Raw genomic sequence first — 24,530 nt, forward strand, 5'->3', positions numbered from 1 at the left:
AAATAAATAAAAATTTAAAACTAAAAAAAATAATTCTAGTAAAAACACATTTGGACCGTTAATTTCTATTGTTTTTAGATGGAACACCTACCTGCATCCATCTTTACGATGGATGCTTTATACTTTTTGGATCGTATATGTAAAAATACAGTCCAACCCACGTGAAACAATTTCCGTCCTTAAAAAAGATGACTACTAGGGAAGTACTGAAGTGAAATATGTTTTTAAAGTAACACCATACCGAAAAATCGATAAAAGATTCAGGATATCAAAATAGAAAAAACAATAACTACGCACAATGTATGTGCCATTAACTAGTGCCATCAATATGAAGTCTAGTAAGACCTTCATCATAGTCAGGATTGTTGCCAAGGGCCCAGCCCAAGGCCTAAAAGCTTTGGCCCCAACCCCGGGCCAAAAAAAAGGGCTATATGAATATGGAATAAAAGAAAAAGTATAATGAATTGTTGGCCATATGGCTTGATTTAATCCGAGCCACAAGACTTGCTGCAAAAATATTTTCCATTTAGATTCCATAAAGAATTGGAAGTGCTCAGCGTACATGGCAAGGCGAAGAGTGGGCACCAAGACTTGAATGGTACAACATGGCGCTTGTGCACCGTTCCGCCGTACATGGGCAAGAGACTTTCTCTAATTTGTTAAAATAAGAAAACAGACAGGCAAGTTTTTGTCCTTCATAGAGTTCTATCTTCCCCTTTATCCAACCGTCCATTCTGATTGAAGGGCTAAGATTGTCCCAATCACAATGTGATGTCTCTACACTATTTTATTTTAAATTTTTTTTATAAACTATTTTGACACCAAATTTGGACATCCATTCCTCTATTAGACTCGTACTAACAAAAGAAAAGAAAATATATATATATATATATATTCAATAAAATAAAATAACCAAAATACCTTTAAAAGTTTCAAAGGGTATTTTGGTCATTATATTTTATCAAAAAATTATTTTTAATATTTTTTATAGGTGATCCCCAATGAGAAAATGACAAATACCGAATTTAATATTCATACAATTTGTATAAAAAATACTAAAAATAAAATACTTTGATACGTCGGATCTAATATCAAACGGTGAGTACCTCTCTTGATCAAAATTGGATGACTGAATGGTAGGAAGAGGATAAACCTACAGCATAAAAACATTTCCCTTAAATTAGATGGCCTGGGGTGAGTCACGAAGTTCGAGAAAGTTTTTTTGAAACTTTGTGTCTATTAAATGACACTCTTACAAAAACTCATTTCAAAATTTAAGGGACAATAATGATTGTGATCTTCATATACAAAAGATAAATGGTATCTTTGCACACAATCCCTTGTGCCATTTAGCTCAATTTATTTGTACATTCAAAAATTGGATGGTCTCTACTAATAAACTATATTTTTTATGCAAATCTAAAATGAGAGTTTCTTTTCCTTTTCTGAGGCTCGTGAGGCTATCCGCAAGCCTGGGGCCTTAGAAAGGCTCAAAATTTAGATCCTAAAAACGCTCTTAGATTTAGAGAACTATTAGAACATATAAGATAGGCTCCGGAGAGCATATAATCTTTGCTAACCTAGAGATCTACATGCTCAAAATTGAGGTCCTAAAAACGCTCTTAGATTTAGAGAACTATTAGAACATATAAGATATGCTCCCGAGAGCATATAATCTTTGCTAACCTAGAGATCTACATGGTAGAGAGAGAGAGAGGCTGGATCATTTTAAGTAACAGTCTCTCCTTGAGTAACTGTAATTTTTTTATTTAGAATCTTAACATTTTACTATTTACTAGTCCCCAAACGCATATGGTTAATTAAAGGGGTACAAGTAACAAAGGTGAGGATGTGAGAAAACATTCTCTTTTTCACCCACAGTTCAAATAAAAGATGAGCATTGACTATCCTTTATGTATAATAGTTAGACATATCTAATTGTCTCAGTATCAACAATAAGGCAACTAAATATAACTAATTTTGACAACAAAAAGCTTTCTTCCTCATAATCTGGTTTTTTGCAACACTTGTGAAGATAATGGAAGGAGAATGACCAAGATAACCATGAATTTTCTCTCATTAAATGATAAATCTTAAATTCCAGAAATTTCGGAAATAAATAGTGCTCCGTGCCATCTTTTTTCTATAAAAGATAATTATAAACTATTAGTTAAAATTAGCAAAATAAAATTTTGAAAAACACAACTTTTATCACTTGCATGAAAAATTAAAAAATTTCAGGTATATGCAGCATGGGGGTTCTGCTACTTTTGGATTATTATTTATGAGATGTCCTCGTGCGCTCTGTATATAAAACTCAGAGATCTCAGTTAAGCTGCTTTCTGGGTAGGATTTAGAATTCTGATATAACTGCCAAAATCTGATCACCTAATACTAGCTGCAATAACTCAATGATATACAAGAAGGAATGATGGTAAAAAATAAGATATGCATACACACCTGATATACAAGAAGGAATGATGGTAAAAAATAAGATATGCATACACACCTGATATACAAGAAGGAATGATGGTAAAAAATAAGATATGCATACACACACCTGAGTGAGAGAAAGATTTGTAGGATCACTTGTGAAGGATTTGTTACTTCTTTTTCTTGTCATCCTCAGGCTTAATAAGCTGAACAGGTGCAGCAGGTATTCTAACCCACCATTCCTTCAATCTTCGGATCAGCTTCTCATTGCTTGCCTTCCTCAGAGGCATTTCTCTTGTATAAACCTCAAGAAATACCAGCATAATGATGGAATTCAGGGGCACCAACACAAACACTATCGTCAGGATGATCAACACAAGAGCAGCCTACAATTAAACAATAAATTATGCCTCACATGACAAAGTCATCATCAATATCATTCATAATGGGCAAGTTACGTAGCTGTAGAGTTCAGCACTTACAAACAAACAAATGATACATTATTCATTGTAATGTATATTGCTATGTGATTCTTCAACTTCCGCATAAAACCATGACGGTATCTCTAAATCATAATTCATTATTTCCTCAACCCAGTGCGCATTCACCAGTGAGCATAAGATACACATTTTTATCCATGAAGATAACTCTAAATGATAATTGATTATTTCCTCAACCCAGTGCGCATTTACCAGTGAGCATAAGAAACACATTTTTATTACCCATGGTAGCAGCCGATGGAGAGAGAGAAAAAGATCTTTTTGTTCCACTTTCAAATTCAGGTGGAGAATAGCTGTATCAGCCAATGGAGAGAGAGAGAGATCTTTTTGTTCCACTTTCAAATTCAGGTCAAGAATAGCTGTATCTTTAGAATACGATGAAAGCCAGCTAAAAAAAAATCATGAATCAATAACAGAGAGATCAAAAAGAATAAGTGTCAAGTATTCCTTAAAAAATAACCAAGGAGCAGCTCATTCACACAGAAGAAAATATAAAGGGGAGAGATTATGAAGAACAGGCGAGGTCCATACCCTTGGAAGAAGTGCGAACAAGAGAACTCTTAATTTGAGGAGCACGATGTTCCCTTCTTGGACAAGAGTTTCAAATTGAGAGATGGTCTCCTGCAACAATAGAGGCTGTTCTACAGGGTTCCGAGCAGGAGGAGGTGTAACCTTGAAAACTTCCAATTGCTTCCTTTTGTTCCGATGCTTATGCCAGAGTATTAGACAAGCAAGGATAATGAAAATGCAAGGCATGAAGTACTTTATCCAGCCCCCGTAAGCCAGAGATATGGGTCAAAGTGCAAGTCTTTGTGTTCCATGTGCCATGTTATAACCTATAGAAATACCTACTTTCAAGTAGTGAGAGAATTGCCAAAATATAGAAATAGAGAGGAATCATTCTTCGAATCATTATGCATAATTCTGATTCTGGGACCCAAGAATCAAACGAAATTGCAAATGTTTTAGCAAAATAGATAACAAATCCAAGGATTTCGATACATTCAATGTCAGCATTCGGCGTGCGTATTGTATAAGTCTTAGTATGCATAAGGACGCATGCATAAACCCTTGCATGAGAGAGACAGAGGGAGAGAGAGAGAGGAAGGAGAGAGAGAGAGAATCAATGTGTTGACATCATCCAGCGGTGGTCTAGATGAGTGCATAAAAAACTTACTAGCAAGAGGTTTACAAAACTATGATTACATCTCAAAGGGCTAAAAAAGCATAATTCTTTTTCCAAAAACAAAATCCTTAAAATTGGGGATTACGTATTTGGTTTCAAATAAAGTTAATAATCCAAAAATATGAGACAATCACCATTTACATCCAAAATATTTACTCTTTAAGTTCAGATAAAGATAAAGTATTTCTTAAAGGAAGAGTTTCACTTTCGAATTAGATTACCTACTAAATATTCCCAATCAAATACCAATGAAAAAAATGTACAAGAAATGATTAGGGAAAAATTGCAAGAAGCATAGTTTTGTCAGAAAAATATTTGTATGCAGACAAGCTAAAAAATTGCCTAAAATGGGGAAGATGCACCTTACATCATCCTCAGAAAACAGTCATAATTGTTGGTGTTCTTTTAGTATTCAAATTTACCTAAATAGATTTACCATTTGCCAATTTGACATACAATCATGCAGGCATTAGTAAAAAATAGCCAATTTGGCAGGTGCAACCAGATTCAACGGAACCATAACCCAATTTAGTCATGGCATGCCAAAGTGTTGAACTGGAAGGGTAATGTCCTTTCCCCGGCTAGACTAACCAAAAAAAGCCCATCCTACATTCTTGTATTTTGCGTTTTGCCTACCAGACTAGCTGACTCTTTGTCTACTTTTCTTGTTTAAATTAAGAAATCCCCAAAAATGCACACAAATAAACAAAGAAAAATCCCACTTGCCTAACCAGCTGAATCACTTTCTGATTCAGCTATATTACAGGGGATAAACTGAAATTACAAAAGCAACTGGTGAACATACCACTACATACCATCATTACGGCCAAATTAGTATCGATCCCCTCCACTTGCACTTGGTTTACAGTTTCGTGTGCTGCCTGAGCTCTTCCTAAATCATATTTTGACTTTCTCACTGCCTATTCAAGAGTATCAGTCTCACCAACCATGATGTTTCCATCCAAAAATGATGCCTTTTCAAGAGTATCCATCTCCTTAATTAATGCAAAGCCATGTTTTGCTAGTGTTGACAAAGATGATGCCTTATACGAACCAGAAGAATGCTTTGTGGCATTCTCTAATGTTTCCTTCTTATCATCAGATCTTCCAGTACTAAGCAGCTCCAGGTGATTTGATAGGGCTTCCAAAATTTTATCCCCTCGTGGAAGTTTTTCAGCTAAGTTGAAACAGTAAGAGGTGTTTTGAAACGGGATGGCCAGATATGGAAAGCTTCCTTCACTGCACGAAAGCGAAAAATGACTAATATTGCCTTGGAGAGTGCCTCTGCATGTGAAATATCTTCAAGATGGAACTTCCTTATAAATCTATTCACATGCAATACCTCTCGAATAATTTCCAACCAGTAGTCACATCGTGAATGACCTTTAAATTCAGGGAATTCCATCAAAACAGGCTCTGTTCTGTAGAATGTTTTTGTTAGAGATTGTTTCAAGATCCCCATGCATTGACAAAGTAGAGAGACCCATTTTTTAAAATGTACGATAGAGAGGAAAAACCATATGTATAATAAAAAGTACAAACATACACAGATGTTGACTTATATATCACAGCCTTATCAAAGAGCCATGCACCCAATGGTCCAGTCAAATCCGGCTTTATCACTTGTTTCAAGTCTTTCTGATAAATCATATTTAACAGGTTTATCATAGACACCTACTATCAATGACTCAAAAGTATAATGCGTGATTAGTCAATGTTAAGCGCCATGCCACAAATAGAGCTTCTTATGTTATCCAACAGATAAGCAGAAAGAAAAGCTATTGCCTTAGAACATAACATCAGGGAGGCAAAAAGCAATCTGACCAAGTGAAGTGTGGTATTTCAGAATAGAAGGGTTTCACATTAAAGAATGCTCACCAGGCCATGCAGATATTCCTATGTGTTGAAGTACTGATTGAATAGGAACATTGGCATCAACATCTACGATGATTTCTCCCTCTTCAAGTGGAAGGCTCGAAGCAAATGGAGACCCTGATAAGCTCTTTGCTTATTTAATTGCTCTATAGTACACAAACAGATATCATCACTAGAAATCATGTACACAGCCCTAACATATCATGCCTATAACTGAACTGCTATACTTTTTGGCTTTGCATTTGATAAATTCCCTTGCAAAACTTAAATTGGACCCACAACTAGCGTCTTTCTAAATAAACACAAAAAAGCCTCTGTAATACTTGAGATGTGCCAATGGCTACAGCAAACTCCCCAGCCAAGGAACAACTATAAATGAACATGTGAATTCACTACAGTCCAATTTCAAGGCATAGATTTTCTAGAACATTCTAGATAAACTACAATGTACAATGTACTAGGCATAACCTCTGTGTGCTACCATATACATTTCTAAGAGAACCCTTAAAATGAGGCCATCAGTAGTAGCAGTACCAAGATTATTTCATTAATAAGAAGAAAGGGAGTGAAATACAAAGAAGTGCAACTTCTACAAGCTGATGAGTATTCATTGCGACAACAATTGTTTATCTCACTTTGATTAAAGATTCACTGCCAATACCAGGGACTTCCCAAGCAAGCATCATATCAAATGTCAAGCACCTGAAATCCTTATCACTCAAGTGATCTGGACATTGAGTCAGTACACCTAGTGCTCTGTATGAGCAAAATTCTAAAAGATTCCGAGCATAAGAAGAAGGTTCCTTGACATTATTGGACATCTTAAGTCTCAGATTGGTGCTGCAGTTGTTCAGGTGAGAGAAGAAGAATCCTGCAATTGCATGATAACACCTCTTTTATGCTCAAGTCAATGAATGAGATGGGAATGGAAGCTACCAATTTTGTGGTAGTGAGGGCATAAGACAATAAACAACAGCTGTATCTTAGAGAGAGAGAGAGAGAGAGAGATAGAGAGATTCAGAAAATAGTCACAACATCATAGTCTGGAAGCCAAACATAATAACATCATTGTCTGGAAGCCCGATTGCTATGGAGAAGGAAAAAACAAGCTTGGAAGCCCTATTACTTAAAACTAAGTCCAATATTGGAAAGAAGCAACCTAATGCATGACGTAAATTGCGTGATCAACTAAAATGTGAAAAGATAACATAGACTGTCATTCTTGTGATCAATAGGAATTTTTTGGTTAACTGATGCTAACATTTTGCAATATAAATTCCTTGCAAACAGCCTGCTAGCATCACAGCTAACAGTAAAATCTTAGAATTATGGAGTGTTGTGAAAGGAGTGAGTATTCATAGGACAATTGGCTCATGTCACTTAGTAATTGACAAACTCATATTAAAAGCGCCTAAAGACTTGCAAACCATGTGAGCTAAAGTGGAACCCAGATAATGGTCTACGACCTTAAACGAGATCATCCAACACTAAAAATAGCTGCCTCACTCACATGCCTCTTCACCTTTCTATGGAAATGATACATTACACAAATAGAGATCTCACATGACATTGTCAACCCACTGAATAAGTTACATGAAATCCTTGGAAATATGATCATACATATTAAAAATCCATTTAGAATATTATATTCTAATAACAATGCCAGCCTACATGCTCTTGTTCTAACTCTTGGCATGGACCACACCCTAGTTGATCTCCAATGATGAATGACGAATAGACACTAGACCTAAGGATAAACTAAATAAATAGCAAAAGTACATTTACAATTCATCGCATGATATACTTTTAATCTTCTTGCTAGTGAAAACCTTGTCTAATGATAAAAAATATTGAGTATTAAGCATCTAAGAATAGAAACCACCACATAATTCCGAAGCATATAATAACAAGTATGTAAGCATCAATCTGATGATTATTACTATCCATTCCATGTAAATAAGCATCATTCTAGAACTCAGGCTGCAGCTTGCATTGTCAAGTTGTTGATGATTGCCAGATCACATCCCTGTTTCAAACAAATCCTACAACTGAACTACACAAAAGGTAATAAAAAAAGTAAGGGATTGCACGCAAAGATACCATTACCTTCCATACACAAAGGTCACAAATGCACCAAGCCGACATATGCAAATGTCATTTTCTTGCACAAAGTCCAAATAACTTTCTTGGACTTTTAGTGCAGTCAATGGCACCAGAACACCCCCTTCCCCAATTTCACATCAAGTAGCTAGAGGTGATTTTGATCTTTTTGTACCAAAGGTAAACAGTCTTATTGTAGAGTTTCCTTAATAAATATAAAAAACATCATTCTCATAATCATTCCTTACACAAGCATAATGTTAACAATATAAGAGAAAGAAAAAGAGATAAGAAAAACAAGGAACACATAAATTTTAACGTGGTTCGGCAATATTTGCCTACATCCACGAGAGTTTTTCTTCCACAATTCTTTATGCTTTTACAAGAAGCTCTACAAGGCTATATATACACAAAACCAAAGAGTGAGTCAAAAGGAAAGTACCCAAATTAATAGGATCTTGTAATCCCCAAAAAATCCTAAAAGAATAGCAACAAATAATAGGTGATGGGAAACAACCACAAGAAATTAGGTGATGATAAAGGAAAATCCAGGGCTACAGCATGGCATTGACTGTGAATCCTTCAACACTCCCCTACAAGTTGGATCGTAAATATCAATTGAGCCCAACTTGCTCAAAGGTTGTAAAAAATTTGTCTTTGAAATTGCCTTGGTAAAATATCTGCTAGCTGGTCTTCACTTAGAACAAATGGAGTGTTGATAATTCCAATTTGAACCTTATCGCGGACAAAGTGGCAGTCTACCTCAATGTGTTTAGTCCTTTCATGAAATACAGGATTTGAAGCAATATGAATGGCAGCCCGATTGTCACAAAACATTTTTATTAGCAGTTTCACTTGAAATCCGAGATCCTGAAGGAGAAACTTCAACCAAATAAGTTCACTTGCAGTAGCAGCCATGGCTCTATATTCGGCTTCTGCGCTTGATCTGGCGACCACACTTTGCTTTTTACTTTTCCAAGTGACAAGGTTTCCGCCCACCATTCCACAGAACCTAGTAGTAGACCTTCGATCATTCAAGTATCCAGCCCAATCAACATCAGAATATCTGACAATATCAATGTGATTATTACATTATAGCCAAATTCCTCTTTCAGGGCACGATTTTAGATATCAAAGGATTCTTTCAACAACAATCATATGACTAGTTCTTGGGGCATGCATAAATTGACAACTAGGCTAACACCATAAGCGATATCTCGCCCAGTAATAGTCAAATAGACTAGTTTCCCAACAAGTCTTTGAAATCTATCAATATTTTCAAGAGGCTCCCCTTCATTTGAAGTAAGTTTATTATTCAAGTCGACTGGAATATCAACAGGTTTGACCCCAAGTTTACCAATATCTTTTAAGAGATCCAAAACATACTTTCTTTGAGATATAAAAATTCCCTTTTTGGAGTATGCAACCTCAATTTCAAGAAGGTACTTGAGTTGTCCTAAATCTTTAATATCAAATTTGCTTTGAAAGTATCCTTTTAGCTATGAGATTCCTTCTTTGTCACTACCAGTTATTACAATATCATCAACATACACAAGGACAACAACAATTCCATTTTTTCCATTCTTACTGAATAAGGAATAGTCAGCAGAGCCCTTTTTAAACCCTATTCTTAATAGAGTAGTACTCAGCTGCATACCACGCTCTCGGAGATTGTTTGAGTTCATATAAAGCATTTTTATGTCTACAAGTAAGTTCAGGATTTCCTTCTTTAGGATGACCTAGAGGAAGATTCATATACACTTCTTCCTCATGGTGTCCATGGAGGAAGGCATTTTTTACGTCCATGTGCCATAAAGGCAAACCACAATTTACAGCAATAGAGAGAAGAACCCGAACAATGCCCATCTTGGCAACTGGGGCAAATGTTTCCTTATAATCTGATGCAGGGAGAAAATAAAACCAAAAAAAATAACAATAAAAAAAGAAAAAAAAGGTTGAGAGAATATACCCTCTCTCAAAGGTCTACATGGGAATCCACCCCAAAAACAATCTCTTCACGAGACCAAATCTATTCTCGAGACCAAATTTTATTAACTCATTCATTAATTTATAATGGAGGGAGATCTCCCTTAAATAAATTAAAAAAGAAGATAAACACTTTCCTATGTTACCTCTCCACCTTATTTTCTTTCTCTTAACCTCATGTACCAAAAAATTTGGCTAGATAGGCTGCGTTTTATCAAAGTCTCCCCCTAGAGACAAAACCTTGCTTAAAAAGATAAACTCCCCTTAGATTTAACATTATCTTATTTATACTCCTAAACTAACCACCCAATTGATCGATATCAATTCACGCACAAAATATGCCCACCTAATTATCCCTACGCACCTCCTATTTTTGAGTTAAAAGATAAACTAAAAAAACTATTTTTTTTTTTTCTCTGCATCATTCTCCCGGGTTGGGAGAAGCTCGACCTCGAGCTTATTGAACTCAAATCTTTTGGGGCCTTCTCAAAAGTTGGTGATGAAGTCCCACCATGAGCCTCGGTACCTTTTCTTCAATTTCTTCAAGACTGATGTAAGACTCTTCGCCTGCGACTGTGTTAAAAGAGTAATTGTTGAATACGAGCTTGGGCTAATTATTCCTAACTAGGAATGGGTCTAGCTCCAAAGACACACCATATGCAAGCAAACACCTTTGACCATGATATTTTGAGAGATCGATTTTAATATCAAAATCTCATGGTCGCTCTATAAAACGCGGATCTGGCTTGTAATCTTCGTTATGTTATAAATCAGCACCCTGGGTTTCGTGGAGTTATTGATGTAAGATTGTGGTTGTGAGTACCTTCTTCACGAGGAAGATTGTTCTCCAACCGCTGCAACATCTGATCCAACCGTTGCATCCCATGTTCTTCACAAAGAAGATTGTTCTCCAACTGCTGCTGATCCAACCATTGCATCCTTTGATTCCTCTCCTGATTCATCTCACGCAATTCAGATCGAAAATCCTCTAGGGCTTTAGTTTGTATCCAACGATCATCCATAGCAGGAGCAGGAATAACTTGTAAAACAAACCGGATATCTCTGGATCTGACTTGCTCGTTGTAGATCTAACTTCCTCTGATACCAATTGATGCAAGGAGAAAATAAAACCAAAAAAAATAACAATAAAAAAAAAAGAAAATGTTGAGAGAATATACCCTCTCTCAAAGGTCTGCATGGGAATCCACCCCAAAAACAATCTCTTCACAAGACCAAATCTCTTGTCAAGACCAAATTTTATTAACTCCTTCACTAATTTAAGGGAGATCTCCCTTAAATAGACTAAAAAAGAAGATAATATGTAGAATACTTAGAGCTAATATCCTTATCATCCATAGTTCTCAACTTTAACAGCATTAAAAGAGGGCAGCAATACTTACCACAGATGACCGAGCAAATCCAAAGAATGAAGCACACAAGCTGTCGAAGAAATCCACCCACAGGCTGCTTGTTTTCTCGATCCAACGTGCTATCAATACTCACGGCTTTTGGTTGGAAAATACACAACAAGCAAGAGATGACAAAAGCACAACAACATTACATTCAACAACAGATGACATTAATTTCAAGAGGCTAGCTTGATACACACGGCCTCAAGCAAATAACAATATCGCTGACAAAAACTTCAAGATAGTAGTTTTCCAGACAGTTTTAAATCAGCCAGCAGTGGTTTGTGTACACTGAAATTTTCTTGCAATAGATTGGAGAACAACGGCAGCAGATCGTGAAAAAAAAAAAAAAATGGCAAAAAAAACCACCACATTCAAAAGAAACGAAGAACCCTGGATGAGCAATGGATCGCTACATGCTTTGATACCATGTTAACAATATAAGAGAAAGAAAAAAATATAAAGAGAAAGAAGGAACACATAAATTTTAACGTGGTTCGGCAATATTTGCCTACATCCACAAGAGTTTTTCTTCCACAATTATTTATGCTTTTACAATAAGCTTTACAACGCTATATATACACAAAACCAAAGAGTAAGTCAAGAGGAAACTACCCAAATTAATATGATCTTGTAATCCCCAAAACATCCCAAAAAAATAGCAACAAATAATAGGTGATGGGAAACAACCGCAAGAAATTAGGTGATGATAAAGGAAAATTCAGGGCTATAGCATGGCATTGACCGTGAATCCTTCAACACTTGTATCCAGGGCTACAACATGGAATTTCCTTCAAATTTGTTACTTGTTAGTAAGATAACCAAAGATCTAAATTGCAATATTGTTTTCTCTCCTCAAAATGTTGTCTTTCAGGATCGGGCCACGGGGAGAAAGATTGGTGAAGGGAAAATTTTAAATGGGTTATATATTTTTTATCAAGAAAATAAAGCCTTAGTGGCTAGGCGTTCCAGTAGTAAGTTGTGGCATGCTAGAGTTGGCCACCCTTCAGATCATACTTTGCATCTTTTAATTCCTAATCTTCGTATTGACTCTCATGGATGTGATACTTGTCAATGCCATGTTGTAGCCCTGAATTTTCCTTTATCATCGCCTAATTTCTTGCGGTTGTTTCCCATCACCTATTATTTGTTGCTATTCTTTTGGGATTTTTTGAGGATTACAAGATCCTATTAATTAGGGTAGTTTCCTCTTGACTTACTCTTTGGTTTTGTGTATATGTAGCCTTGCAAAGCTTATTGTAAAAGCATAAATAATTGTGGAAAAAAAACTCTCGTGGATGTAGGTATCAGAGCATGTAGCGATCCATTGCTCATACAGGGTTCTTTGTTTCTTTTGAGTGTGGTGGTTTTCTTTGCCGTTGTTTTTTTTTTTTTTCACGATCTGCTGCCATTGTTGTTATTTGCTTGAGGCCGTGTGTATCAAGCAAGCCTCTTGAAATTAATGTCATCTGTTGTTGAATGTAATGTTGTTGTGTGCTTGTCATCTCTTGTTTGCTTTGTATTTTCCAACCAAAAGCCATGAGTATTGATTGCACGTTAGATCGAGAAAACCAGCAACCTATGAGTGGATTTCTTCTACAGCTTGTGTGCTTCATTCTTTTGGATTTGCTCAGTCATCTATGGTAAGTATTGCTGCCCTCTCTTACTGCTATTAAAAGTTCTTCTTATTGAGAACTATGGATGATAAGGACATTAGCTCTAAGTATTCTACATATGACTCTGAGTCCAATACTAGAATCAAACTAACTACTACCCCTCTTAGCGAACTCAATTATATTGCCTGGTCAAGGGCTGCAACTTTGGCCTTGGGTGGGAAATCTAAGATTGGACATATTATTGGAAAACCAAAAGCACCCAAGGCTGAAGATCCTACATTTGAAGATTCGCAAATGATCATATGGTAATGTCTTGGATTGTGAATTCTATGCAACCTACAATTGCTGAAATATTTACTCATTCACACAGCCCAACAATTATGGGAATCTATTAAGTCAGTTTATGGAAATCAAAACAATATTGCTCGCATATATTAATTGAAACAAGAAATATCCCAAGTTAAACAGGAAAAAACAGTAACTGAGTTCAAGTTGGTTGCTGTGGGATGAGTTAGCCACTTATACTCTTGCCACTACTGGCTTAACTGTTATCCAAAAACGTGTTTAGCAAGATCAAGTATATCAATTTATTGCTGCTTTAAAACCTGAATATGAGAAGCTTAAAAAGTCAAATATTGATGTCTGCTGAACTTCATAGTTTCTCGAGTGTTTACTCTACTATTTTAAGAGAAGAAACTAGGAAGGAGGTGATGAATCCTGATACAAATAACACTGAACTAATTGAGAAGTCTACCCTGTTGCAAATAATGAGAAGTCTACTAATAATGAAACAAGAGGAAGCGGTGTTTTTCATGGACGTCGTAGAGGGTGTCATAATAAAAGAGGGATCATGTTTAAATGTGATCATTGCAAAGCTATTGGCCACACAAAGGATCGATGTTGGGCTCTACATCCTCATCTGAGACCTTCAAAGGATATAAGAGGACATGGTATAAGAGGCAAGAGAACTGGCTTTTAAGCATCTACAACTGATTCACAATTTACTTTTGAAAAACTTGCTCAATTTTTTCAATAGTATGGTAAGAGCGGCAATACCTCCACACAAGACTCTCCCCAGTAAACAGGTAATTCCTCAGCTTACTCTTCTCACTCTCATTCAAATATTTATTTTTGGGTTATTGATTCAGGGGCTACTGATCATATGACTGGTAATCTTAAGTGCTTAACCAGTTTTGAGAAATCTTCTAATAACCCTCCTATATCGATAGCCAATGGTTCTATTATTCCTGTTCATGGTGTTGGAAAGTCTACAATTATTTCCAATTTGCATGATTCTGAAGCATTGTTTCTGCCATCATTTCCTTCAACACATAACATAAACAAATGCCTCGCAATTGACCATTACACAGAGATAATGGCAATCCAAGACCCTAATTCTGGTCTTCGACCTTTATTAGGCACTCTAAGAAAAGTAAGCATCTAACTTCCATAGAACAATTACCAATCAAACAGAAAATAAAAAAGACTTCCATAGGACTGATTTTGCCCAAAGACGAACAAAAATAAGAAAATAAAAAGGAAAAGAAAAATTCCATAGAAGCATACAAGAGCAAAGAAAACAAATTCAGCATTGGCGCATTTGAAGGTGGCTTAATAATGATCTCTTCCGCCATCTTAGATACAATGAAATCAAGATACAACTATAATAACATAAATTGAAGAAACCCCATTATCAATTCGTTGCATTTTTTACCATAATGAAATGTCGATACAAATGGAGGAAGAGCTCGCACCTGGAACAACGAGAACCACTGAATTGGCAATGGCCGATAGCCGAGGGATCGAATTTTCAAGAGCTTTATCACCATCTGATCTTTTGGGTTTCTTTCCGACTCCAGATATTGATTTAATGGAGTCATAGTCGCCGTAAACCCTTTCTTCATTGCGTCCAAAAAATTGCAGAGAAAATGCCCAGCCTTTTTTTTTGTTCTCTCGAGTTTCAGCCAAGCGTTTGAGCGCTTCTCATTTATAAGTGGCGCCCCGAGCGCACGAATCGGATTTTCCAATTCAAAATATTGTTATAAAGACGCACGAACATGCTCCCGCGAGAACTGGTAACCGATGCGATTCAATATTTGCGATTTTGAACGGCCGGTGATAAGATTAAGCGTTTAGGAGCTCATTTTCTTTCTCGCCAAAAATAATAGCATGGTAATGGTAAAACGGACCTCAAAATTTCATATCAAGGAAAATCTTTGAAACTCGTTTATGAAGAAGCGAATGATGTCATTGTCATCAATATGTGATGAGCCACCGAACCTGTGAGAAGTTTGATCCAGTCTAGTTGGATTTTAGAATAAATAAAGAAATAGATATAATAATTTAAAACATAAAATATATTAAAATGGGTTGAAAATAACTGTTTGAAACCGATCAAACATTGGCTTTTATTAATTTTTTAACAAACTCAAATTTTACTTTGGATCAAATTAAGCAAGATAATTACTCTGCAGTCCAACCGGTCAGACCACCAATTCGATCTCATCTCGATGACCATATATAATATACTCCCCAAAATGTATGCCATACATACACATCAACTTTTAGAATAAGAATAGTCCCTGTTCTAATAAAATTGGAGCAAATTTCCTATGGATCATATTATATTGTTCCAACTGAATACCTGCTTTGGGAAATTTTTCTTAAGCCTAAATTTTGGGATCCAAACATCAAATGAATATTTTTTAAGAGAAGCCAAAACAAATATTATGAGGTCCCATACTTTATTCACCCAAAAAAAAGGAGATCCCTTGATTTACCATTCAAAAGTTAAGCCACATTTTTTTTTTTTTCTATAAACCACATTAAAAAAAGATTATTCCTCTTAAGATCTGGTTTTGACCAAATCAAACTAGTTTGAGGCTTAGTTCGCAGTTCAACAAGTTTGATTGGCAAAATTTTGTTCAAATGTCACTAAGTAAAATGTCAAACTTTATCCTATTTAAGGGAGGATTGAATACAATGAGACGATTTATCTTTGACACAAAAAGGTTATAATTATTTATAATGACATGAGATTTGATAACTTGAGAATGTTACAAAATTCGAAAGATTTTATTTTGAAGATTGTGCTTGGTCGATGAAATAAGGATAAACTTTATCGGATGCTGCTACCTTATAATGTAGAACTACGGATGCCCCCCAAAAATCCATTGGAAAAGGTAGTTTTAATGTTGAAAAACCCTTTGATTTATAGATCTATTTGATTTTAACCATTTTTTCGATTTAAAATTTAATAATTATATGTAAAAATAGATTTTAAGATAATCCTAAGAACATTTTACATCAAAATTATATACCATGACAAAATTTGAAGGTGCACCTTGCCTCTACACCTACGGATGCATCCGTATGCAAACTGCACGCATCAAGTAAATGCAATAATCCAATTGCACAGCCAACGGTCAAAATTAATTATGATCATCTTATACCAAAAGTAAATCATCTCATTGTATCCTTTTCGAGTGCAACTTATTCTCCCAACTCAAGTTAAACTCCAAAATAAATCTTATTTTTTTATTATATTCCTTCATTTTTTTTATTTTTTATATATGTATGACATGCTAAGATTGCAGCATTTCAACCATTTGCCATTGAATGAGACTGACCAATTTCTTGATATGACTATTAGTGTATTAAAAAAATGACTTAGTGTTAATCCATTATAAATAAAATATTTAGGTTTGTTTGTCTATCACCACCAAATGCAATTTCACATTATGTCCATGCTATTTCATAGACTTATAGTATATTGAATAAGTTTATTTTTTTATCCCAAAAGATTTCCTACTATTCTGTCTATTTATTGCCTCCGGTAAAACACGTACTAGGATACTTTTTAGATTGCCAGATTTGGAAATGTAATCTCTAAAACCCATACACTAACCACACTAAAAAAGGAAATCTGAAATGAACTCTATGCACAAGAAAGAATAATGCATCGAGATTGAATAGAGACTGTTCAATTTTTTAAGGGCTAGATCTAAGTGTTACAAAACTTAAAATTCATTTTTTTTATTCTTTTAAAAATAATAATCTAGTAATTTTCATGCAGTTCTCCAAATGTCAGACCAAACAAATCTTCCTAAATAGGTATTTTGAGCGAGTGAATAGATATACAATATGCCCCTACGGGAGCACAGTATATGTGCTCTTAATTATCAAGGTTTTATGTCAAAATGTTTCATTATATAGACTTCTAAACAATTAGAATTATTTTATTTTTTTATCAGACCCGCCCTAAAGGCAGGAGTATTAACATCTCCATATGAGTATGATTTGATAAAGGAAAACAGTTTGATAGGATGCAACCCTATCAAAGTAAGTAAAAACTCTAACTTATCATTCATTGAAAATTACAATTAAAGTATTAAAATTTTTTATAACGATCTTTTTGGCTTGAACATTATGGTTGTTAAAAAGAAAATGATTTTAAACTCTAAAAATAGCATGTATTATAATAAATTATCTAGACCGCTCATTTAGCCCTAAGAGTAGGTATTCATAGTTCTGCAAGATATGTACTATTTTTTGAGTTTCGAATTTCATTGTCAGTATTGAAAATTGATTTTAGAGCCATCATAGAAATTTTTGTTGCCTAAACGCTTTTTGATGTGAGGTTTGTTTTATTTTTCACAAAGCCTAGGCATTATAAAAGCCTTATCATTTGATAAATTCCAAACATAGATTGTCTATTTTTAAGATTTTAAAGTGTTTATTGATTTGCTGGATCTGTACAATTTTAAAAATTTTAAATTTTATAATTGAAGATGAAAAAAAATTCCTAGCCATCACAAGGTTTTTGACACCGAAACAGAATTTTATAAGCGCGCCTTATTTCTACAATACAAGGAGGAAACCTTACACAAACCTCACCCTAGAAAAAATGGACTTCAAGTTTTGAAAATAAATATGCTTTTTAAGTATTCTTAGATATGCTTTGTAAGTATTCATAGATTAAAAAGTGGACTTCAAGTTTTGAAAATAGATATGCTTTTTAAGTATTCATAGATATGCTTTTTAAGTATTCATAGATTAAAAAATGGACTTCAAGTATGCTTTTTAAGTATTTATAGTATATTATCTACACCGTCAATTTTCAAGATTTTTAAGTATTGGTAAATATGCTTGATCTACACTACTTTTCAAGCTTTACAATTGTTAACTCGAGATAAAAATATATTTACCATAAATATTTTTTATTCTAAAATGACATTTGTCGATATTATTTGAAGGTGCGATACACTTTGATTGTTTAGGGCAATGGTTTAAAAACCGGATCGGTGACCCGGATCGGGCTTTTCAAAAACCGATCCGGATCGGCGAATCGGCGATCCGGATCGGCGAATCGGCGGTCCGGATCGGAATCGGGTGAATCGGTCAGAATAAATCTTCAAAAAAATCCGAAAAAATTATTAAAATTCATTATAAATATTGTTTTTTAGGAATTCAATAAAAAATGAGGGTACTCCATTAAGAATTTTCATGTTTTTGGATGAATATGCGAATATTGATATGTCCTATGTTTGGCAATTTTTTTACCTTTGCTAGCATTAAGAATTGCCACCATCTGTTTTTTTACATTACTAGGGACACTAGTGCATGCAGAAACTTCTCCCTTAACCCCTGCCAAGTGTTGCTTGAACCTATGTACCCCACTACTTATCACTCTTTGACAGTAATTACAAATAATTTTGTCTTTCTTGTTGAGATCAAGTCTGACCCCATGTTGCCATGCAGGGTCTTCTATAGATCTTGACATGATTCAACTGTTTTAAGATGTAAAAAGTTTAAATTAACCTGACAGTTCAAAAAGAAAAATAATCACAATATGTAGTGATAATATGTTGCGGTAGTTCATGTAGTCATATTCGTTGTTATTTGTTATTGCAAAATACCTTTTTTGACAATAATATTTCGTACATATCAATTACAAACATTTAGAATAATACAAAATGCAAGCTCCAAGCATGGCTACAACTCAATTATCAAGAACATACATTTTTTGCATTAAAAAATTAATAATAAAAACAATTCTTCAAAGAGCCGGCTAACATCATTCATTCCAACTTAAAAATCCATGAACAACAAATAAAAAAAATACAGTTTTGTATTGAAAATATAATAACATGCATTTTTTTGCATAAATAATCCATCAACATACAATTTTTTCAACAAAAACTTTAACAATAAAAATTTAAAATATGGTTTAATACCTCATGATAATTAAAACCTTGTCACGATTTTCACATCTTTTCGGAAAATCATCAATTTTCAAAAAATTCGATCATGAAAAAAAAAAAAAAAAAAATTACAGCAAACTCAAACAATAAAAATTAAAAATTAGGTTTAAATGTTTAATACATCATGATAATCAAAACTTTATCACGATTTTCACATCTTTTCGAAAAATCATCATTTTTCAAAAAATTCGATCATGGATAAAAAGAAATAAAAAAAAAAAGTACAGCAAATTTTCAAAAAATTCGATCATGGATTAAAAAAAAAATTAACAAATTTTCAAAAAGTTCGATCATGGATTAAAAAAAAAAATTCATAAATTTTCTAAAAATTCGATAATGGATTACAAAAAATTCGATCATGGATTACATAAAATTCGATCATGGATTACATAAAATTCGATCATGGATTACATAAAATTCGATCATGGATTACAAAAAAAAAAAAAAACATAAAAAAACAAAAAATTCGATCGTGGATTACAAGAACAAAAAAAAACAATTCCATCATGGATTACAAAAAATTCAATCATGGGTTACAAAAAAAAAAAAAACACAAAAAATTCGATCAAGGATTACAAGTAAAAAAAACAAACATTTTGATCATGGATTACAAAAAAGTTGATCATGGATTACAGAAAATTCGATCATGGATTACAAAAAATTCGATCATGGATTACATACAATTCGATCATGGATTACAAAAAAGTCGATCATGGATTACAGAAAATTCTATCATGGATTACAAGAAATTCGTTCATGGATTACATAAAATTCGATCATGCATTACAAAAAAAAAAAAAAAAAAAAAACAAAAAATTCGATCGTGGATTACTAAAAAAGAAAAAAACAATTACATCATGGATAACAAAAAATTCAATCATAGATTACAAAAAACTCTATCATGGGTTACATAAAAAACAAAAAACAAAAAATTCGATCATGGATTACAAAAAAAAACAAACATTTCGATCATGGATTACAAAACATTCGATCATGGATTACAAAAAATTCTATCATGGGTTACAAAAATAAAAAATAAAAAATAAAATTCGATCATGGATTACAAGAAAAAAAAACAAACATTTTGATCATGGATTACAAAAAATTCGATCATAGATTACAAAAAATTCTATCATGGGCAACAAAAAAAAAAAAAAAAAAAAAAAAAAAAAAAAAAAATTGTTCTTCACAGAGTCGTTTTACATAAGCGATTTTAACTCAAAAATTCACCTCCAAGTGAATAAATTACATCCAATTGACTATATTTTCTGATAAACAACAATATAAGGAATCAAAAACCTAAATTTTTAACACATTATTTCTAATATATCATGAAAACAAAATCAAAAGGCGGAAAAAAAAAAAAAAAAACAGCGGAATTTTTTTTCCCTGACATCTCACTGTTCATATCAAATTTCTTGCTGTAATTGACCAGATTACGTAAAATTAAAAATTTTAAATCATACTAGACACAATAAAGATTAAAAACCCTAATTATTGAACTCATTTTGTTCAAAATATGCCATGAAATAAATCAAATGGCGGAAAAACAAAAAAACCCAAAGTTCTTACCTGTTTTTGTGAACCGAAGCCTTCAATCTCCAAAAAAGTCTGTTTTTCTCAACGATTTTCACAAATTAGTAACAAAATCTTTTGATTCACAGCTTTAAGATCAATATGCCAACAAATTTTGAAAGATTCATGCCCTATTTGGCATGAAATTTCAAAAATGGCGGAAACCCTAAACCCCGAATTTTTCTTGATCCAAAAACAACCAATTTTTCCACCATTAAATCGTTAAAAAAGCTGAATAAAGCTGTTTACAGCCTGAAAAACAGATCACGTGCCGAAAAAAACAAAAAAAGTGATCAAAAAATGACAAATTTGAAAAAAATCCGTGAAGAACACTGTGCAACCCGTGTTCTTCACGGACTCGCCGATTCCGCACAGTGAATCGGCGAGTCACTGTGCGGAATCGTCCGGTTCTCTCTAGAACCGGACGATTCCCGGTTTTTGAACCGATCCGGTCCTTTTTTCGTGAATTCCGAGTCGAACCGGGCGAGTCCGGTTCGAATCGGCGATTTTTAAAACGCTGGTTTAGGGCCCTTATACAAACTACACCCCGAGTAACTGTTTACGCTCTTTGGAGGGTTGGGTCGGTTGACTCTGGACTGTCAGCTAGTTTTTGAAAATAATAAGGGTATTTGGGATCTCATTTTTACAATTTGTGGGGAGTGTTTGGTCATTTTTCTGCATTGAAAAGTTAGGGTTAGGGTTTACAAGAGACTCTGCTGCTATTTCATTCTGCAACTCAAGACCCTGCTACTTCCTTTCTCTTTCACACGCCAAGGTACTATCTCGCCCCCTCTCTCCTCTTCATACCCCGAGTCAATCTCTCTCTATTATTGATACGCTAAGTTAATCTCTCTATCGCCTCCCTCTACCGAGTCATTGTGTCCCCCTTTCTCTCTTTCCACTATAAGGGTCACTCTCTGTAAGAATATTCTCCCTCTCTTACTCTCTATATCCAGTGTACATGGACGCTTTCTCTTTATCTATCATAATAGTCTGGTAGTTATGTTGTTTGTTTGATTTGCATTTTGACATATTACGTTGAGTAAACTTAAATTTTTTTTATATGCAAAAAATAATATTTTAGTCAGGAAACAATGGCAAAGTCGAAGAACCACACAGCTCATAACCAATCTTACAAGGCTCACAAGAATGGAATCAAGAAACCCAGAAGGCAGAGGCACACCTCCACAAAAGGGGTAATCTGTTTTTCCTTGATCTCATAATGCGCAGTCTATGGTTCTCTGATATTTTGGTTTTTTCATTATTTCAATACGTGCTAATTTGCTATCATCTTATTATTCCCTCTGTTAGTTGTCATTATTTGGTATTTCTCCATTTGGGGATCCATCAATAGTATATATTTTTATAAGATGTTTTTCTTTTGGGTAATTTATCCATTGATTTCCAAGGAAGAAATCATGGGGTTAATGTCACAATGCATGCTCATTTGCATATTTTATATTTTATTATTATATTTCTGTTAGTTGTCTTTAATTTGCTATTTTTACATTTGGTGATCCATCAATAATCGTATAATATGTCTTATTTTGTTATAATTATCATTTGGTTTCCTAGGAATCAATCATGGGTTTAATGTCATTGTACAACAAATTTTTTTAATATATGGATGCATTCTGATGGATTTCGGAAATGGTGGGTTTACAGATGGATCCTAAATTCCTGAGGAATCAGAGGTATGCTAGGAAGCATAACAAACCCAATGGGGCTTCTGCCACCGAAGAGGAAGAATAGAATCGAGATTTTAGGGTTTTAAAATGCAATGACTATTTCAGTACATTTCTCTTATTTTTTTATGGGCTAGGTCTTTATTTTTGATTGACTATGGAGTTATTGACAAGGGCCTGACAAGGGCCTTAATTTTGAGCGTATGTAATAGTAATTGTTGGATTCACTCATTCGACGATATTATCAATTTTATTAATGTTGTGTGTTTAATTGCTGGATTCACTCATATGATGATATTATCAATTTTACTAATATTTTACTTTTTTGTTTTGGTGCAGTGTATTCTATTCTTATCAGTTTTAGTTTGAACCATTTATAATGTCTTGATTTATGGGTAAGAGAGTACTGTTTTCAATATTAGGAGAAATATTTAATGTATTTAAAAGTTCAATGGAAATGTGTCCCTTCAGTTCTCTTGAAATGCTTCGAATACTTGTGTACGGTTTCCAATGACCTTATAGTTAACTTTCATATAAAAATTCCCAATGTAAGGGTGTCCTTGAAATGTTATCTTGAAATCCCAATGTAAGGGTGGCTTTGAAATGTTATCTTATCTTGAAATGTTACTGTTCTTATCAGCTTTAGTTTGAACCATTTATAATGTCTTGATTTGTGCTGTAAAACAGAGAGGACTTTCACATAAGAATTCCCAATTTATTATAAATTAGACTCAGAATTGATTGTCCATATCAAAGGTGTTCATTCCCACTCCACTCTCTTAGGTTATGGAGTCGGTCTCTGTTCTTATCAGCTTTAGTTTGAACCATTAGCTTTAGTTTGAATCATTTATAATATCTGATTTATGGGTTAAACAGAGAAGAGTACTTATTTTTTGATGTGAAACTGCTATACAATCCTCTTTTTTTGTCAGGAGAATATATTTAAAGGTTCAATGGAAATGTGTCCAGTTCTCTTGAAATACTTGTGTACTGTTTCCAATGACCTTATAGTTGACTTTCCTATAAAAATTCCCAATGTAGGGGTGTCCTTGAAATGCTATCGTATGCAACTGAAAACTTTCATATAAGAATTCCCAATTTATATAAATATATTTCTCACAGATTGAGAAATGATTGTCCATATCAAAGGTTTTCATTCCCACTCCCTTAGCTTATGGAGTCGGTCTCTGTTCTTATCAGCTTTAGTTTGAACCATTTATAATCTCCTTATTTAAGGGTAAAACAGAGAGTAGTGCTTATTTTTTTGATGTGGTCAGGAGAAACATTTAATATATTTAAAAGTTCAATGGAAATGTGTTCCTTGCAGTTCTCTTGAAATACTCTTTCCAACGACCTTATAGTTAAGTTTCATGTAAAAATTCCCAATGTAAGGGCATTCTTGAAATGTTATCCGTTATGCAACTGAAAACTTTCATATAAGAATTCCCAATTTATATAAATATATTTGTCACAGATTGAGAAATGATCGTTCGTATCAAAGGTCTTCGTTCCCACTCTCTTAGGTGGGAACTCTCTTAGGTTATGGAGTTGGTCTCTGTTCTTATCAGCTTTAGTTTGAACCATTTAAAATGTCTTGATTTATGGGTAAAACAGTGGGTAGTACTTATTTTTTGATGTGGAACTGCCATGCAATCCTCTTTTTTTGTATCCCTGCAGTTCTCTTGAAATACTTGTGTACTGTTTCCAATGACCTTATAGGTAACTTTCATATAAAAATTCCCAGTGTAAGGGTGTCCTTGAAATGTTATCACGTATGCAACTGAAAACTTTCATATAAGAATTCCCAATTTATATAAATATATTTGTCACAGATTGAGAAATGATTGTCCATATCAAAGGTCTTCATGCCCACTCTCTTAGGTTATGGAGTCAGTCTCTACA

The 24,530-nt window shown here is 34.1% G+C and overlaps 1 protein-coding gene and 1 long non-coding RNA gene across 7 annotated transcripts; one reads left to right on the forward strand and one right to left on the reverse strand.

Moving 5' to 3' along the window:
• Positions 1 to 2,397: 2,397 nt before the first annotated feature.
• On the reverse strand, positions 2,398 to 15,367 carry LOC18431230 (hypothetical protein). Of its 3 annotated transcripts, none has more exons than XR_016049806.1 (4): positions 14,860 to 15,320; positions 4,935 to 6,865; positions 3,465 to 3,781; positions 2,398 to 2,819 (listed from the first exon to the last, which is right to left on the reverse strand). It is a non-coding gene; the product is annotated as a hypothetical protein (long non-coding RNA). The 3 variants fall into 3 exon arrangements; XR_016049807.1 differs by having other exon boundaries at positions 3,465 to 3,769; positions 4,935 to 5,358; positions 14,860 to 15,307; XR_002280490.2 differs by having other exon boundaries at positions 2,398 to 6,865; positions 14,860 to 15,367.
• A 6,309-nt stretch (positions 15,368 to 21,676) lies between these two features.
• On the forward strand, positions 21,677 to 22,899 carry LOC18424745 (large ribosomal subunit protein eL29z). Of its 4 annotated transcripts, none has more exons than XM_011630835.3 (3): positions 21,677 to 21,862; positions 22,028 to 22,139; positions 22,609 to 22,899. In XM_011630835.3, exons 2-3 carry the CDS (start codon positions 22,038 to 22,040, stop codon positions 22,693 to 22,695), a joined length of 189 nt encoding a protein of 62 aa, XP_011629137.1. In that variant the 5' UTR covers positions 21,677 to 21,862; positions 22,028 to 22,037; the 3' UTR covers positions 22,696 to 22,899. The 4 variants fall into 4 exon arrangements, with proteins under 4 accessions (XP_011629137.1, XP_088715071.1, XP_011629136.1 ...); XM_088858945.1 differs by having other exon boundaries at positions 22,032 to 22,139; XM_011630834.3 differs by having other exon boundaries at positions 21,677 to 21,718.
• Positions 22,900 to 24,530: the final 1,631 nt, after the last annotated feature.

This window comes from Amborella trichopoda, chromosome 2 (assembly GCF_054954075.1).
Source record: "Amborella trichopoda isolate Santa Cruz 75 chromosome 2, AtrichopodaSantaCruz75HAP2 v2.0, whole genome shotgun sequence".
In the NCBI taxonomy this organism is placed as follows: Eukaryota; Viridiplantae; Streptophyta; class Magnoliopsida; order Amborellales; family Amborellaceae; genus Amborella; species Amborella trichopoda.